Consider the following 13,885-nt stretch of genomic DNA (forward strand, 5'->3'; position numbering starts at 1 on the left):
CTGAGGTCGCAGCATTCTGAGAGAGGTGGTCCGGGTGAGTGCCAGCGCTATTGCCACTTTATCATAGCAGCTAGAAATTTTATTGGAAAAGAAAGAAGCAGCTAAAGATTTAAATGAACTTCAGTAATTCTAAATTTAACTGATTTTTAAAAAAATCTGTTTTACAAATGTCATGGCAAGGCACCAATGATGGCACTTCCCCCCACCCACCCACCCACCCAACTCACCAAGAATGCTTCACTCTGAGCAGTTATGGAACTGGAAGGGACCACAAGGGTCATCTAGTCCAACCCCCTGCAACTCAGGAACCTAGCAAGGACCCACTGTCCTCAGAGTGATGCATGAGGATGGGCAAGCGCTTTGGAGAGCCCTGCATAGCCACAAGATCCTTGCTGTGTAGGCTGGGAAGGTGTTAATTCACTGTTTCCTAGACCCAGCACCTGATGCAATTGCCTCGATTTTCCTCATGATAGGGCCAGACTTGAATCTGAACTCATGTCTCCCTGGTCCTATGTCCAACTGTATACCCACTATGCCTCTAACCACAGTGGCTTAATATATCGGAGGACACCATGCCGCCACCACATTTTCCACACAAGGAGTACAGTCTCTGGGGAGTCCTGTATGGCTACTCTCAAGTTTTTCCTTGGCCTGAGGTAATTTTCCTCTCCATGTTTGTCAGCAGCACCCTGAGAACAGTAGATCAGACTGTGAGGCAACCAACCAGGAATTAATATCTGGTTAAACTGAAGCAACTCTTGGTGTTCGTGATGTTTTGGCAAAATGTTTCAGCATTTGCATGTTAAAGAAATAAAAGAATAAGCTGCCTTCCTCACTACTGGCGGGACATAGGAATGCCTCCATTTTGTGTGGGGAAGGGCCAGAGGGACAAATCACAGTCAACTCCTAAAACCTGGGCTCAGTTTCTGTTAAAACACCACAGCACAATTACTCTTCACCTGAAATCTCATGAGTTTCTTCTGTCTACTGAGTGTGAGTACAAACTGAGTAAATGTAAGTTTAATAAAAGAAAACCAGCCATGTGTGTGTGTGGTAATACAGGTGGTTTTAATTTTTCTAAGAAATACCTCATATGTGTCATCATCAAAAGGGGAGGGGGAAGGGAGAGAATATGGTCTCCCTTATGAAACACATCACATTGAGAAATTATTGATTCTTGGGTCAGGAGATGGAACTCCCTGCATAGCTCGGATCTTTCAAGCAGAAGAAAACTGTTGCCATCAGTCCTTGCAATCCACACACTCTTTGGCCCCAAAACTATTGCCAGGGCATTGTGCCGGATCGTACTCATTTAGGTTGAAGGCACTGATCCTTCGGTTGTTCAATGGTTGCACAGGACGGTAATTATCCTGCATACGACGATTTTCTTCTTTGGTGGTAAAAAAGAGCGAGTTGGTGAATTTCTTCACCTAGAAGGGAGAAAAACAGGAGAAATGGGAGGAGGAGGAAGAGAAAAGGAGAGTAGCACATACAAGCTCAGGAAATCCATGCAGCAAAAGGACCAGTGTCAAATGTCTAAAGTCGAACTTGAGTGCCTGGGGATCGAGGTGGCCTTCCGCCATGAAAGCTCTCTCCAAACGACTGTGAAAGGAGACACTGCCTACTGACCTAGAAGTTTCCGTTGCTGTTGCCAAGCCCAGATCTGTAAAGATTCTGGGCCTCCTTGGCAGGTAAACCCTAGCGCTAAGGAAAACCTTGTGCAGGAAGAACCCAACCTAGCCTGCTCACTGAAGCATTTCTGGAGATTTTGAGGTGTGCAAAGGAGCTCTCCAGAATCCCTTATAGCACCTCACCAGGGGACTTCCCCGGGGACCATGCTCATTCTATGGAGAATGTGGCTCAGCGAGGTCATAGATAATCTGGGATGCTAGTAAACTGAGTTGACATCCACACGGTACACTTAAAGCGCATGGCTTCCACCAGAGAATCTTGAGGACTAGCCTATTAAAGGGTGCAAATAATTGTAGCTCTGCAAGGTGTAAACTACAGCCCCCAGGATTCTTTGGGGGAAGCTGTGTATTTTTGAATGTGTGTCAGATGTGCTTTAAATGTGTGGTGCGGATGTGCCCCAATATTGTGTGAGGCACTGGTGGGGCGGGACACATGAGAGTCTCAAACCAGGACTCCAACTGGGCTCCAGCACCTCACTATCTGTGCTACCTAGCGTCACATTGTTCCTGCCACAAACCTTGCAGGCTGAGGTGTGTTTCTCAAAGGTACCTCCTAAGGGGATGCCCCACCACTTACCTGACAGAGCCCTCAGTCAGCTGGTCTCACAGACCAATCAGGTTCCACCAGGCCCAACAAGGGCAAGGTGTGGAACTAGGAGGCCAACTCTGAGCAGGCCCTGTCTTACTTGTATGAGGAGGATCCTGTCAGGCTAAAACACCTGCTCCTCTTCCTCTACATTGTTCAAGATGAGAGCTGACTTCTCAAGGAAACCTGATTGCTTGGAGATGCAACTCCTTACGGACCCTGAAATATTGTGTCCCTTTTGCAAGGGACTTTGGGATAGTACCATCTGATTTTACATCCTTATGAACTAACTAACTGATCACCTTCCACAACGATCTACAAAATATAATAAAAACAGCAAAAATGGTTAGGAAGCAGCATTAAAAAACCAACAACCCAGAAATGAGTTTTAAAACTATATGGAATGGACAGTCATGGCAGAGACCTTTTCGCCCAGCTGGGAAAGCTTGTTGAAACAGAAACAGCCTCATCTTTCCCCCCAGAAAGTGCATATAATGGGCACCTGCTTCATGTCAACAGAGGACTTTGTTCCACAGAGGAGGGGCTGCCACAAATAAAACCCTGCTCCAAGCTATTGTGGAGCAGGCGTCTAATTCCTTTGGGACTTGAAAGAGAAATTCTCCTGCAGCATGCAGTGACCTATTTGGGGTCGGGGATCTGAACGTGAGGGTGTTGTTTGTGGCGGTGACCTTGTGATCCGTGTCTGTTTCCTAAGAACCCACGAATCAAAACGCCAAGGCCTCAGTCCGCTCTGACCCCAGCAGGCTGCATTCAGTGAACCTAATGATTCAATCCCTCCAGCTGCCGCCACCCCCACCCTTCCTCAGAGAATAGATGACACCCACTCACCACATAGGGATGCACCTTGATGACCTTAGGAAAGACAAACCAGGTCACAGCTTCAGAGCAGTTGGGAGTGGTGAGGGAGCCCTGGTAGCGGTAATACTTGTCCGTAATTTTAACGGTGCCTCTATTTCCTGGTCCCAATAAGTCCAAAAGAGAAAATTCCCCATTCAGTGGCACAGAGTCACCTGGGGAAAGACAAGAAAGGTGAGAGGACTGGTAGAAAGAAAGATCCATTCATTTTCTAAGAAATGGAGGCAGGGTGGCGGAATGGGGGAACCTCACCTTTTTCTGGGATTCTGCGCAGGCTACTAGCCAGAAAATTCCATACACCATCAAAAGGAGCCTCAAAGGACTTCTACGGGGACAAGAAAGGTAATGGCATTCATTACAGGAAATTATCTCTATGAGCTTCTTGTCCTCCTCCATTCCAGAGGGCTGAGCTCTAAGCAGCCCACAACAGCCCCCAGGGGCTTCAGGGGCTCCTGTACCAATCCAGCCTTTGACTGCACAAGCATGGGCCACTCTGTGCTGCTCCTCACCTGTATGAAGAATCCCAGGACAACGAATCCCTGTGGGTCCTTCGCCGCTTCTTTGGTGCTTATGCCATTTTTAGTGTGGACGACGTGGAGCTGGTGCAAGAGAAGGGAAAAGAAAGGGAAGGGAAAGTGAGAACGGTGTTTCTAAATTATGCCAGAGTAAGAGCGGGAGTAAGATTCTTGGATTTAGTTCTGTGGGTAACAGTGAGCTATCTTGCTGGCCGCTCTGGATAAGAGGATGCTAGACTAGACTAGATGCGTCTTTGGTTCAATCCATCAGGGCTCTACTGAGTGCAAAGCAGATTCCTACGGCTGAGCCACACGCCTTCCATGTAAACTCAGGCATCCTTGGAGTGCTGTTGGCTCCCTTTGGAGACATGAGCTATGATTAGCAGTTGTGCTGCCTCCTCTAGAAGTCAGTCTGCTCCCAATGTGCTCTGCTTGCATATTTGGCCTGGGTTTGAAAGCAGCACCAGATTCAACCCCATAAATCTCCAGGATCCTCTCTCATCCAAAAGCAACTAAACTCTGAATTGCCCATAGATTTATCACTGCTGTCAAGAGCACTTAGTAATACTACAGCTGGTTATTATATTGTATCCTCCTTTTCAGAAAAGCAATACATTGAAAAATAAGTAGCTATGTGTATTTTTTTAATCTGGCTGTTGTGTTCTGTAAGAGCTCCTTCAGATTATCAGAGCATTCATCCCTATTTGCTTGCACCAGTTAAACCATACCCGGTCTTTTGTTGAGCATGATTTCTGATTTGTTTACGGGGTGGTTTGATGATAATGAGTGTTCATCCTGCAACTCGATTTCCTTGTGAGGTGTTTACATGCCTTTCCCTTAATCATTAGTTCATCCCACACTTTTCAATGCATTCCCTTTCACATCCCAAAGTACAAAACATCTGCTGGAAAGGGATTTGCTGTGTTAAAATGACAGAGTGTTGCTTTAATCCACTTCAACTGTGCGAACCTAAAGTTCTAGGATGCACTTGAATCCCTCCTGCATGATACTGACAGCCAAAAGTAAGGTTACCAGATGTCTCCGTTTCCCGGGACAGTCCCCAGATTTACAAATCAGTTCCCTGACAAAATCCACTGAATTCGACTGAAGTTGAAAAGTGACTCCGGATTCGTTGAAAAAAATCTGATAACCTTAACTCAAAGGCACCCTTACTCCCCCAGCTAGCCTAGGAGCTGTGACATCATATGTTTGCAAGCACACTGTCTGCTGAAGAGGAAGGTCTGCCCCGGAATGTTTGCCTTTTTTGCTCAGTGTTTCTCAGAATTGGATAGGGAGATATAGTATATAAACAAGCGAGAGCCCAGAGTTTCCAGGAGCCTTACTTGCAGCCTCAGTGAAGTTCTTAAAAAGTGAGAAAGTGTGGGTTAACCTTTGCTTGATGCAACATTGCATAACCTTCCTGCAAACTAATCAAAATGAACGTTCATCAATAAACAGCCAATATCATCTAACCTCCCCACAAACTTTTTGGAAACAATTCAAGACGAAGGCTCAATAATCAAGCCATCTGGCAGTGGCAGACCCTGGGGGGGTCTCAATTTTCAGTGACACCCTGTGCGATGCCAAAATTCAGTGACCCTTCGCCTTTTGTGCTCCATTCTAAATCATAGCTGCCGCGTCTCCTGCAGCATCTCTGAGGCTCTGTGCCCAAACCAGTCTGCATCTGGAAGTGGCCAAGATATTAAGAAAAGAGGACAGCCTGAACACCAGAGAGCGGAAAACGACATTATAGGTCCAGGGCAGCAGAACAATAATATTGGGGCTAAAATGCTCAGCTGTTGTGGACTGCAGCTCCCATCAGCTCCAGCCAACATGGTCAACTGTGGGGGTTGATGGGAGTTGTAGTCCGCAAATGTCCACAGGGCACCACCAAGCTGGCTACCCTAGTCTGCCCATTTGTTGCTCACTATCATCGCTGCTTCCCCTGCTCTCCCAGATGACTCACCTCCATTGAGTAGTGCTGGCCATTAATGGCATGTTCTGAGCCTGCATGGTGGTTGGTGCCAAAGTGGAAGTGGAAGGACTTCAGGTGGTACTTGGCCGGGAGGCTGGGGCTGGAAACAGTGGCTCCTTCCTTCATCTCAACATCAGCTGCAATGGATCCAAGAAACAAAACAAACGTTGAGTTGCGATGACTCCTTTGACTTTAAAAAAGAATAATAACGTTTCCAGGATTCCCACCATCAGTGAGGCAAAATGCTGAAGCATAGTTGGTGCTGAGGCTGGTCCATTGTTAAGAGATGGCTCAGGTAGTCAGAACGGTGTGCTCAGAAAAGATCGGACTAGGTGGCTGTGTGTGTGCTATATACATTTAAAACACATTTCCACTCCCCGAGAATCCTGGGAGCTGTAGTTTGCAAAGGGTGCTGGGAATTCATAAAATCACAGAATTGTAGAGTTGGAAGGGACCCAAATGGCCTTCTAGTCCAGCTCCCCACAATGCAGTAATAAATTGTAGTTCAGAATTGTAGTTCTGTAAAGGTTAAGCTACAGCTCCCAGGATTCTTGAAGGAGGAGCAAACACACTTTAAATGTGCATTAAATGTATTGTGCATATGCATGTGATGTTTGGGAAGGGTTGTCTGTTAGGGAGTCATTCATCCAGAAACAGGGAAAAGATTCCAGAACAGTTGTATATAAGTGGGAGTGGCACTCTGAGCCTGCGCAGCTTCAGCTGGAAGTGCCAATCAAAGGAGAACTTTCGTTTTCGCTTTTTGCAGACGACTGAGCAACAAATGCTGTCTGCAAACTGATGTGTCATGACCGCCGATAGATTGTGTCTGCCTAGGTCGTTCCCAAAGAGGAAGAGGGACTGAAGCTTAAGTATGCCGTTACAGCTATTGCTATAATGATTGTAAATAGTGCTATCGTGATGCATTTATGACCAGTCAAGCAGTAAATCACTTGACTGAGTTTTACAGCGTCTGTGGGTGTTTCATCTCAAAGTGTAACTTCAGTTGCTGACCACTGCTTCCAGAAATGCTGCTAAATGGACGAAAGCTGCTAACGAGATGCCTACACATGAGTATTCTCATGCAGCAAAAGTGTGATGGACTGTGACCTTTAATAAGGTCTCCACTGAATATCTAAAATCAAGGGCAGGGGAACTTTCTAGCCCAGCAATCTAGATCTTTCTGTCTCCACCACTCCGTCAGCCAACTCTGCCATCATAATGACATCTGGTGATTGACAAGTGGGTGATACCACCCACCTGTCAAAGTTTGCCTGCGGGGGTGGGGGAGGGGAGATAGTAACCATGCAGGATTCAGGTAAGCAAACAAGCAGGATTGAACTCCAAGTGCATCAGCTGATAGGCATGGGGTTCAGTCCTTTTTTCTGTAGGACTTAGGGATGTGAAATAATTCTCCCCAAAGAGCCAATCCAGTCATATGTCAGTTATGGGACAGGTAGACATCAGGGGCATGGCAGGTGGGTGTGATTAAGAGAAAATGGCCTTGCGGACCAAATGCCTGAAATGTATTTTGGAAGGGTGCAATTTGGAGGGAAGAAGTGGGGGGGGGGATGAGTGAGCTTATCCTTTCACCCCATCCACCACTTTCCTCGCTCAGCTGCTTTCCCCCCTTCCCTCCCCCAGCTTGGTTTTGCTCTGTGTTGATAGGACAGTCTATTTCTGCAGCGGCTTAAGTAGTTCTGTGACGTCTTTCGATTTAGGAAATCATCAAAGCTTATTTTTCAAGTCTCCTGAATTTGTAGTTGTTTATTTGCTGATGCAGTGATCCTACGAAGTACTGCAGGGCCAAACTCCTCTTCTTGGCAAATGGTTTTATCTGCATCTTAGATTATGTACAGACGGTTTAATAACACCAGTTGTTCGCTGCCCTTTAACTGATGGCAGGCTATAAAGAAGAGAGACAGGAACCTCTGTACGTCATAGACAGAGTACATGTCAACTTCTCTCTGCCTGGGGCCAGTTTACCTATGAGATTTTCCTTACCCAGTATATTCTTGCTCAACCCCTTTGATATGCAGCACTGGTCATGTTACTAGGTGCTGAATGACACCCATTCTGCACTTGTGAGGAATCTATAATTTAGTGTGGCAGCCCCCACACTTGTGAACACCCTGACTACAGTGGTACCTTGGGTTAAGTACTTAATTCGTTTCAGAGGTCCGTTCTTAACCTGAAACTGTTCTTAACCTGGAGCACCACTTCAGCTAATGGGGCCTCCTGCTGCTGCTGCCGCGCCGCCGGAGCACAATTTCTGTTCTCATCCTGAAGCAAAGTTCTTAACCCGAGGTACTATTTCTGGATTAGCAGAGTGTGTAACCTGAAGCGTCTGTAGCCTGAAGCATATGTAACCCAAGGTACCACTGTATTGACATCAGGCAGGCACTGTCACTGTACACGTTTTGGAGAATTCTAAAACCTTTTTCCATTTAGACAAGACTACCCAGATATGTGGGGAATCGGGTGGCGCTGTGGTCTAAACCACTGAGCTTCTTGGGCTTGCTGATCAGAAGGTTGGCGGTTCGAATCCATGCAACGGGGTGAGCTCCTATTGCTTGGTCTCAGTTCCTGCCAACCTAGCAGTTCGAAAGCACACCAAAAGTACAAGTAGATCAATAGGTACCGCTCTGGTGGGAAGGTAAACAGTGTTTCCGTGCGCTGCTCTGGTGTCATTGTTCCTTTACGCCAGAAGCAGCTTAGTCGTGCTGGCCACATAACCCGGAAAAACTGTCTGCGGAGCAGACAAATGAAGGCTTCCTCAGCCTGTAAAGCGAGATGAGCGCCACAACCCCAGAGTCGTTCAAGACTGGACTTAACTGTCAGGGGTCCCTTTACCTTTACCTTTTTACCTTTTTATCCAGATATGTAGAATGCCGCCATGCATTTTAAAATCTGTTTTCATCTTATCGTTGCTTTAAAAGACTTGGCGGAGCCCATTTAACCAGTGGCAGAAACCTTCCAACCCACCACCCTCCAGATGTTTGGGATCTCCACTCCCATCAGCCCAACAACTTGGCCAATAGTCAGTGATGATGGAAGCTGTAGTCTAGCAATGCCACTATCTGGGTCTCCCCACTGTGTTGAAGCATAGCTGTGAAGCCAGCAGCTCCCATGGAGACACAGAGAATAATGTGCCTGCGGTCAGAGTCCCAATTTCAAGATCCCTCCCAATGCCTTCCACATCGCCCGCCGTTGCTCAAGTCGCCTATACTTACGGTAGTCCCCTTTGTTCAAAAGCTCTCTTGGCCTCCGGCGGTCCTCATAGCCGGACAATGTCAAGGGACCCAGACAGGAATCAGGCTGTGTATACGTGGTGACAATGTTGATGGGAGACTGCTTCTTGCCATTGCACTGGCCCAGGCGTTTCCATGTAAGGGGGCCTAGGGAGAGGGAGGCAGAAGCAGGTGTGGAGCCAGTGAGGAAGAGGAGGAGCCCAAGGCAAAACTGCGTATTGCCTTCCCATTGGACAAGACAGCTTATCGAAGCAGAAAGGCTGACTGTTGGCCTTCCAGTACCATATAGACACACACTCTATTGATTAATCTGGGAGTCACGACCTGATCCTGCACACCCAGTCTTCCACAGCAACCAGCATCCACACTCCAACCATAATTGTGTACTGAAGTTGCAAGGATGGGGGAAAATTCGCTCTTCTGGGAATTGGGAATGGGGAAGGGTATCATTCCAAGGAAGGGCTGGGGAACTGGTTTTAACCTCAGGTTGAAGGTGTCACTAAAACAAAAACATTTTCTTCCTGCATCCTAGCAGGAGTTTCTGGAATCCTGCCAAACTGAGCAGGGTTTGACCCCCCCCCCACTTGTCGGCTGACGAGCAAGGGGTTAAATCCTGCTGCTCTGGTTGTGCACACCTCTTCGCTGCTGGAACAAGATTTAACCCCGCCCTCCTGAGAAGGTGTCCTCCCACCCATGCAGGATTTAACCCCGCCCTCTCAAGTGACGTCAGCTGGTGGGCGGTTGGGAAGATGGCTTTGTGGGTCAAACTCCAGCTTCTGGCCAGCAAGGATTGGCCAATGGGCTGGAGGTTCCCCATTCCTGGCCTAAACACTAATATGGATTGAACAACTGCTCAACTTCCTACCCATTTGTCCCACTTCAATGTGGAAAACTTGGAACTGCCAACAGGGAACCAGGAACCAATTGGGAATTTCAAACTGGCATTATTGGATTGGTGGCCTAGTTTGTGCTGAGGCCTCTTTCAGGCTGAATATGGCTCAGCCCAGTTTCCTGCCTAGCAGATTAAACAGGCTGCTCTGAGCTTGAAGCCCCATTAGAGAAGCCTGCTACTCTTTCTGTCCCTCAGCGATCGAACCGCTCTACTGGAGAGAAATAGTCTTTACTTCTTACACTGGGAGATACTGAGCTTGTGGATGAAACCAAGGAATGCTGTTTTGCTTACCACAGCTTGGCTCATCATAGCACCATTTCTCTGTAGGAGAAAGAGAGAAGTGTTAGCAGGTGGGAGTCCGTAGAGAAAAGAAACCCGATAACACTTTACTGAAAAAGAACAACAACAGAGGTTTTGTCTTTCTTAGTATAAGCCTTATACTTAGCAGAAAGACATTCAACCAGGCACACAGAGAGGAAAACTCCCTCTGAACTACACAGCCAATCAGAGTATGTGCTACCTCAGTGAAGATATTGCAATTCTGCTTGGTTACTAAGCAACACCTCCACCCATCACCCTGTTGGCTAGTTGACTTTAACATTAATATAATTGACCCTTAAACTACAAACTGAATGACCCCTGCACTTCAAACAAGAAGGACAGAAATTTTGTATTATATTAGAGACTTGAGAATATTGCACACACATCTTTCTGCCTTATTTCCGTCCTTAAGGCAAGAGAAGACTGGGGCTGTCTATTGTTGCCACTGTATGAAGTGAAAGCAGCTCAGTTTCACCCAACTTTCTGGCCCCCATTACAGCCATTTCGTACCTCCACTTTTCCTGCTCTACACACAGAGACAGAGGAGGATGGGGGGGAAATTCATTTGGTTAGGATTTTTTTCTGAAACCCCACCCCCCTTAATTGCATTTTCCATAATAGTAAGTGAGCTGAAACACAACTGGCTTTCTACATTCACACCTCTCTGAATTTTGTAATGCAATTCTCCAGCCAAATAATGTGGAGAAAAATGAGTATGTTGGGGAGAAAGCATGGATCAAAATGCATTGGTTTCCTGTCCTTTCTCTGGTTTAACATGAGATGATAAGATTGCAGAACCCAGTAAATCCCCAAGGACTGATGCAACACTTTCTTCCACGAAACTAATCCGAAACTCTGGCCCCATGAGCCAAAGAAATGAGCCCTGGACTCTGTGAACCTTCAGTCTCTGACCAGAGTCCCGTTAACATATATTTAAAGTACTCTGATATCACTTCCCCCAAAGAATTCTGGGAGAATTCAGTCATGGCCTCCCCCAAAGAATTCTGGGAGCTGTGGTTTGTTATGCATAATGAGAGTCACAAGGAGGCCCCTTATCCTGAGCTACAATTCTCAGAGCGATTTAACCATCAAATCCTTCTTCCTGGGGAATTCTGCACTCCAGAATTTACCGTTGCACTTTGCCGCAGAGGCTTACCTTCACAGCTAACATAGGATCCTCCCAAGAGCAGCAACATCAATAGATGTGCGATTGGTTTCAGCGTGGGAGCCATGATTGCTACCTGTGCAGAGAGGGCATGTTAGCAAAAGACTTCCCTCACTCAGTCTTGTCCAACCCTCAGCACCAAAGCAGTGCATGCGACAGCCCCGTTCACAGTCACTTTCCTCGGCTATGTGATCAGTGTCGCAATTTAGCATAAGAATGTAAGAGCAGCCCTACTGGATGAGGCCCAAGGTCCATCTAGTCCAGCATCTTGTTCTCACAATGGCCAGCCAGATGCCTCTGGGAAGCCCAGAAATGCAGCAGGACCTCTCCCTCCCCACGTGTGATTCCTAGTGGCTGGTAGGCAGAGGCACAACATCTTCAATAGTGGAGGGGGAGCACTGTCCAGGGGTGGACTTTGGCTTCTCGGATTTCAGTGGCGCCCTGCATGACACTAAAATTCAGGACCCGCTCCACCCCACCCACCTCTCATGCTCCGTTCTACACCATTGTTGTTGTGCTAGCACCCAGTGCAACCGCAACAGTTGTGCCATCCCAAATCCACCTCTGCCTTGTCTGCCTCCACTTGGAATTTTCAGAACTCTGATGCCCAACTATGAGCCAGCTTATCTAAGGCAGAACAATTGTCTTAGATCGACACCAGCCCATGCATGAAGTCTCTCATCCATTTACTTATCACCAGGATCTCCTATGTGCTAATTAGCTCAACAGCAATTAACTTCAAATTTCACAACATCAAATTTTGAATGCGGAAGGTTAAAGGGAACAAAAGGCATTCGCGTAATATTTCCATATGCCCTTATGCAACTTGGAGCAGCCTGAGGGGAAGTTTGGGTAGGATCCTTGTTGAGTGATCAGCCTGGGTGCTCCTGGCTGATCAGGGGATCACAGAGCTGCTATATTATTATTATTATTATTATTATTATTATTATTATTATTATTATTATTAGATTACCCCTGCTTTTCAGCCATGATTGGTTCCCAAAGTGACCTACAGCAATTAAACAACATATAAGAAGATACCAAGGCTGGATCTAGACACATCAATGATGCTTTTCAGTTTAAAGCGTTGTAAATTGAAACACGGAAAAACGGGACTCCACGTTGCCATCTTGGTGGCACAACGTTATATTGCACATGCAATGTACCGTATTTTTTGCTCTATAAGACTCACTTTTTCCCTCCTAAAAAGTAAGGGGAAATGTTTGTGTGTCTTATGGAGCGAATGCAGGCTGCGCAGCTATCCCAGAAGCCAGAACAGCAAGAGGGATTGCTGCTTTCACTGCATAGCGATCCCTCTTGCTGTTCTGGCTTCTGAGATTCAGAATATTTTTTTTCTTGTTTTCCTCCTCCAAAACCTCTTGTGCTCTGGTGCATCTTATAGAGTGAAAAATACAGTATATAATCACCTTAGAGCTGAGTCCCCAGTATAAAATATTGAGAGCACATTGAGTACAGAACCATAAGAAGGGACCCTAAGCATAGTATTTTACTGTGTATAGTATTTTACTCTGACACTGTCAATTGATGGCATTATCTAGGTTCCAGGAGCCTTCCTCCAGAAGGAAGGTGGAGGGAGGAGATGCGGAGAGAATCAGGGCTTGGCTGGAGCTGAAGAAGGCATCTCACAAGAACAACCTCTTCATTGATCTACACCAAGAATGGGGAACCTGCAACCCTCCAGAAATGTTGCTGGACTTTAACTGTCATAATCCCCAACCATTAATTGCACTGACTGGGGCTGATGGGAGTTGGAGTTGGACGATGACTGGAAGGACACAGGCATTCCATCCCTCATCTACAGTCCTGTATGGCTTCTAGTCAGAGAAAAGCATTTGGAAGGGACCAAAAGGTCTTCCAGTGTGGCCCTACACTTACCCAAGGGCAGCAGCGTAATATACCCACCCACAACACACACGCAACCAGGCTGTGCAAGCTTCTAGACCCTATTGTGCCCCAAGCTGAAAGCTGGGGACTGAAGAGAGGCACAGACCAGGAGATCACATTATGACAGACAACAGAGGAGGAGGAATCCTGCGAATCCTAGAGATTCTCCTGCCCTTGATCTCTACTCCAGGAGAATGCCTCCCCGTTCTTACCTTCTGTACCAGAGTCGCCCTGCGTTGTTGCCGAATCCTCTGGGAGTTGCTTCTTTCCAGAGATGTACTACTTCAATTACGGGCCCCTCCCCACGGAGGAGGGGAGCAGTGGGTGAGAAAGATGGGTTACCCAAGGGTGGCAATTGGGCACACCCTGTAGCACAAGAGATACCTAGTTGAGGACAAGACAGATAGGCACTCAAGAGGAGGTGCCAAGTGCGGTGATGAACAGGTTGACAATGTACTCTATGTGCACTTTGCATACGACAAGGAAGTCATCATATATAAAATTAGGTGGCTGGTCATCTGATTTTTTTAATTGAGAAATCTCTCTCTCTCTCTCTCTCTCTCTCTCTCTCTCTCTCTCTCTCTCTCTCTCTAACATGTCATCTTTGACGTTTTGTTTTTAATTAGTTTGAGACTTCAGAATATAGAACATTCCCTATCAGGGTCATCCGCTTGGTGCAGGTGCGATCAGTTCCATTATCAGCAAGTGGGA

General features: G+C 46.8%; 1 protein-coding gene across 1 annotated transcript; it reads right to left on the reverse strand.

Annotated features, from left to right (window-relative positions):
* Nucleotides 1-1,045: 1,045 nt before the first annotated feature.
* LOC309326487 (carbonic anhydrase 4-like) lies at nt 1,046-13,540 on the reverse strand. Its single transcript, XM_081835285.1, has 9 exons — nt 13,387-13,540; nt 11,261-11,345; nt 10,075-10,104; nt 8,874-9,038; nt 5,635-5,780; nt 3,663-3,752; nt 3,406-3,478; nt 3,127-3,308; nt 1,046-1,430 (listed from the first exon to the last, which is right to left on the reverse strand). The coding sequence occupies exons 2-9, from the start codon at nt 11,334-11,336 to the stop codon at nt 1,242-1,244; spliced, it is 951 nt and encodes a 316-aa protein (XP_081691411.1). The 5' UTR covers nt 11,337-11,345; nt 13,387-13,540; the 3' UTR covers nt 1,046-1,241.
* Between the last annotated feature and the right edge of the window lie 345 nt (nt 13,541-13,885).

Source organism: Podarcis erhardii, assembly GCF_964252035.2.
Source record: "Podarcis erhardii genome assembly, chromosome: 13".
NCBI classification, from domain to species: Eukaryota; Metazoa; Chordata; class Lepidosauria; order Squamata; family Lacertidae; genus Podarcis; species Podarcis erhardii.